Source organism: Ixodes scapularis, unplaced genomic scaffold, assembly GCF_016920785.2.
Source record: "Ixodes scapularis isolate PalLabHiFi unplaced genomic scaffold, ASM1692078v2 PGA_scaffold4__175_contigs__length_147842914, whole genome shotgun sequence".
Lineage (NCBI taxonomy): Eukaryota > Metazoa > Arthropoda > Arachnida > Ixodida > Ixodidae > Ixodes > Ixodes scapularis.
Window position 1 is genome coordinate 86,841,242 of NW_024609879.1, and position 4,145 is coordinate 86,845,386.

The 4,145-nt window shown below is 49.7% G+C and overlaps 1 protein-coding gene across 1 annotated transcript; it reads right to left on the bottom strand.

The window, feature by feature from the left end:
• Positions 1–2,138: 2,138 nt before the first annotated feature.
• LOC8036240 lies at positions 2,139–3,367 on the bottom strand. Its single transcript, XM_040207320.1, has 2 exons — positions 2,374–3,367; positions 2,139–2,197 (listed from the first exon to the last, which is right to left on the bottom strand). Exons 1-2 carry the CDS (start codon positions 3,365–3,367, stop codon positions 2,139–2,141), a joined length of 1,053 nt encoding a protein of 350 aa, XP_040063254.1.
• Between the last annotated feature and the right edge of the window lie 778 nt (positions 3,368–4,145).

Genomic DNA, 4,145 nt, shown 5'->3' on the forward strand with positions numbered 1-4,145 from the left:
ATTCTACGCCGAAAAGTGGTAGATTCACCACGGATAGAATCCTCCGTCATCTATGGAGCGCCATCCTTGAGATACCGAAAAACGCCGCTCGTACTTCTTGTTGTCGCCATGAATTCGCCTAAACAACGAAAGATGCCAAACTATATATTTATATTAAAATTGATACTTCAATGACTACTTCTTTGAACAGAACAAGTTATTTGTGCTCTCACAACAGCGAGAATCGTCCTCCAAGCCAATGCTGAAAAAAGTCAATCCAACTCGTTGGGAAGAGCAAGTGCCAAGCTCGCTCAAAAGTCAAAACCGCTCCACGGTTGGTTCAGCTCCTTGTCGCAGGTGTGCCGGCTGGCTTCTGGATAATCTTTTCAAATCCTTGAAGCTTTCATTTTCCCCACCCCAAACTTGCCCCCGAAAAAAATCATGCAGCCGTCAAAAAAACAAAAACAAAAAAATCGAAAATGGCGAGGAGGAAACGAGAGGCGATTTCCTCCTTTCCCAGTGGCGAGAAGGAAAGTGGGGGTCAAGTTCCTTCTCTCTGCTTGCGGGCCGGCCTTTAAAGGGACCATGAAATGATTTTAAAAGCGAATTTCATCCACCGCACGTCGTAAAAGATCTGAAAAGAAACACAAAAACACAAAAATAGGGAGCCAAAAAAAATTATTTGCTATAGAACTTTTAAAAGAAAACTGGACTCTTTTGCGCCTTTTTTCCTTCGAAAGCTCAGCCTTTTCACTACGATGCATCCGCGGAAACGGAGCACGTCAGCCGAATCCACGTCGCCTATTGGGTAAGAGCCTACCTCACCAGCACCGCGATCGTAAACAATAAATAGCCGGCGAATGTTTCCTAAAAGTTTTGTTAAATAATATTCACATCCACATTTTGTAGCATAATTAGATATGTGTGGCGATAATTGCCAAATTTGATAATGGTGAGAGCCAAGCGCCATCTATCGTGTGGTAAACGAAGCAACTACTGCGCGTGCGCAGTAGGGCAGGGCCGACTTCAGTTCCTTGGATCACGACGACCGACGAACGTTTATTTTTCTACGTGTTCTTCTCGCGCGTGCCGACTTCAAGCAGCAAGAAAAAAAGTACTTAAAACAGACCACGACGAACAAGAACGCTGGATCCACCAACACCCGAGAAAAGCGACAAAAGCCACGAATCCATCGACTCCGACGAAGCGAGCTGATCAGAATATAGGCTTAGCAGGCACTCCGACTCGGCGCAGCGTTGCTTCGTCGCAAGACCGTCTGCCTACGACCAACTGGCGTGCTGAATGGAATATGCCCGCGCTACCCTTGTGGACCCTTCTCGTATTATAGTTTGATCGCTGTCCTCAATTTTAGATTAAGAGGTGAGGTCAATCTCTTCCCCTTGTTTTCCGAGGCAGTGTTGAACACTCGTCGAAAAGGGACTCGTTGGTTCTATCTTCTTGTTTTGTGTGATATAGAGCTGAAATAAACGCCGTATAGATTACCTTCGTAACAGTTCAGTTCATAATGCGTTTATTGGCCATAATCTAGAGGGAAAGGAGAGGGAGGGCGTCGGTAACTACGCGGTCTGGACGCTGGCACGAAATAAAAGAGAAGGGATTAGATGAAGATGTCCAACTTGGCGTCATAGATAAAATCTAGGAGGCCGTTTAGGATTCTCCTTTGGTTGTCCTGGGATCCAGGCGGGTGGGTCCATCCCTCCAGGGAGCTAATGTCTGGTGGTCGGTGCTTTGTCCTGGCTTCCTTTGATCTGGGGCACTCCCATAGGATGTGGTGAGTGTCGGCTTTCTTGCCCATGGTGCACCTTGAACAGGTTCCAGACCTGGTTCCTTTGCTCCATGATGCGATGCGGGCGGGCGTGCAGGTGGTGTCCGTGCGTATTTTCGTGAGGAGAACGCTGGCTCGTCTGCCGAAACCCTGGGGAAGGGGATCTGCGTTCGGAGGAAGTTTCTCCCACAGTGTGGTCCGGTAGTGCTCTTTAATCTGGGCCCGTTCTTCATCCGGGTCGTATCCTTGATCTGTTTGGCCAGCCGTGTCCTGATCACAGGCGGGGGCGTAGCTGTGGTCGTGTATATGTGGAGGGACGTCAGCAGCTTCGCGGAGAAGGGAAAGAGTCGCGCGAGCTAGCTGATGAGCCTCTTCATTGCCCTCGATGCCTGCATGCGCAGGGACCCAGGAAATTTTGGTAGTCGTTCCTTCCTGCAGGAGTCGGGAGGCGAGCTTCTTGATTTCCCGAACTATGCGGCTCGGGCTTCTTGCTTTCTGGCATTCTTTAATTGCTTCTCTTGAGTCCGAGAACACTCGAAGTTCGCGAGGTAGAGGGTGTTGTGACTTGAGGACTGTTTCGAGGGCGAGGTGAATCGCCGCAAGTTCACCCCCTTTGATGGAGGTGCGCATTGGAAGTGCGTTCGCGGCCGAGGAGCCGAGAGCTGGAAAGTAGACTGCCGCGGTCTTCAGCGGAACCGGGGAGTCTTCTGCGGCGGTGTCGGTATATGCGGCCATGATGTGAGTGGGGTTGGTCCATGTCTCAACCGTTCTGGAGTGCACTTTTGCGATTCGTGCTTGCTGTTGGGAGTCGCCTTTTCGAGCAGTCGGCTTGTTTTCAGCAATGTTCATGTGATCTTCCCAAGGAGGGAGTTGCTCGGGAAGGTTTGGGAGGCCTTCTGCTGCGCGCCATAGGAGTTTCAGGATTTCCCGTCCTTGCTTAAAGTGCTTAAGACGTTCGCCGTGTGCAACCGTGCGAGCGACGACGGTGTCATGAAGTGAGTTGATCTGTGCGTGCTCCTTTAGTTTCCTGAGCGGGGTGAACCGAGGGAGGCCCGTGATGATCCTCATAGCTTGGTTATTCAGGGACTCAAGTTTTCGCCACTGTGCCTTGGTGAGCCAGTAGTGTCGGGCTCCGTAGCAGACTCGGGAGACTACCATGGCCTTTACCATCCTTCTGGCGATCTCGTCCGTTGCACCGCCCTTGGCGCTGCAGATTCTTCTGATGGCATTGAGGGCAGAGGTGCAGTACTTCAGCGTGTCTTGAAGCCATATGTCCCCTTTGCCTGTCTCCTCCACGGTAATTCCCAGGATCTTGACAGACGTAGAGGGCTGGATTCGCTTTCCTGCGAGCACGAGATGGAGCTGGTCACCAATCTTCATTACTCGTTGTCGTTTGGGTGCTATGGTGACATAGTTAGTCTTGTCTGGGGAGGCTTGGAGGCCTACCTTGTGAAGGTGGGCTTCAATCATGTCTAGGCCGGCTTGGAGTGTGTCTTGTTGCCTCTTGATGTCTTCGCTCTTGGTCCAGATCGATACGTCGTCGGCGTACATCGTAAACCCTAGCTTGTTAATTTTTTCGAGTTCGTAAGGTAGGGACGCCATCACGATGTTGAAAAGCATCGGTGAGATGACAGAGCCTTGCGGGACACCTACTAGGTTGGCCTTGGGTTCACTGCAGTTGGCTCTGCAGCGGACCGAAAAGGTTCTGCCTTCGAGGAAAGTCTTGATGAAGTTTAAGGATCTCCCAGTGATGCCAAGGCGCTGAGATTCTTTTATGATTGTTGAGTGTGGAACAGAATCGAAAGCCTTTGACATCAACTGTGATGATGGTTCTGATGTTGGAGCGGTCAGGGTTGATGTTGCGGATAATATCCGCCGATATCAGAGCCAGGCTTTCCTGGGTGCCGATGCCGGGTCGAAACCCCGTCTGGGCCGGGTGGAAAGAGTTTTTAGATTCGAGAAACCATTCTATTCTTGAAAGTACCATGCGCTCCATTATCTTGCAGGTGCAAGACATAAGGGAGATCGGTCTGTAGTTTGTGAGGGTACCTTTGTCCTTGCCCGGCTTGGGGATCCCTACTGAAAAAAATTATATGAAGTTTTTTCTGATATGTTTATTGGACACCTTTTTCATATCAGAACTTATTATTTCATATCAGTTTCCTATGCCGCACATCAGTTACACTAGGCTAGGTGGCGCTAGGTACCGCCCAATTCATCTGCTGCAAAAATATATTTATTTACTCACGCCACCATGTAGATACATTACGCATACCACTAGCATCAGTTGAACAAATACATTAAGTGCATACACATACACGGCACAACAAACATGAATACAACAGCACACCCAATAACTACTTCGGAGCTCTGCGTTTCC

What these genes read in the sequence shown, in the direction of transcription:
- LOC8036240 (XM_040207320.1), bottom strand. Translation starts at nt 3,367, where the DNA reads ATGGCGTCCCTACCTTACGAACTCGAAAAAATTAACAAGCTAGGGTTT. An exon ending in GCGCACCTCCATCAAAGGGG is followed by an intron (nt 2,198 to 2,373) that starts GTGAACTTGCGG and finishes CGACTCCTGCAG; the next exon opens with GAAGGAACGACTACCAAAAT.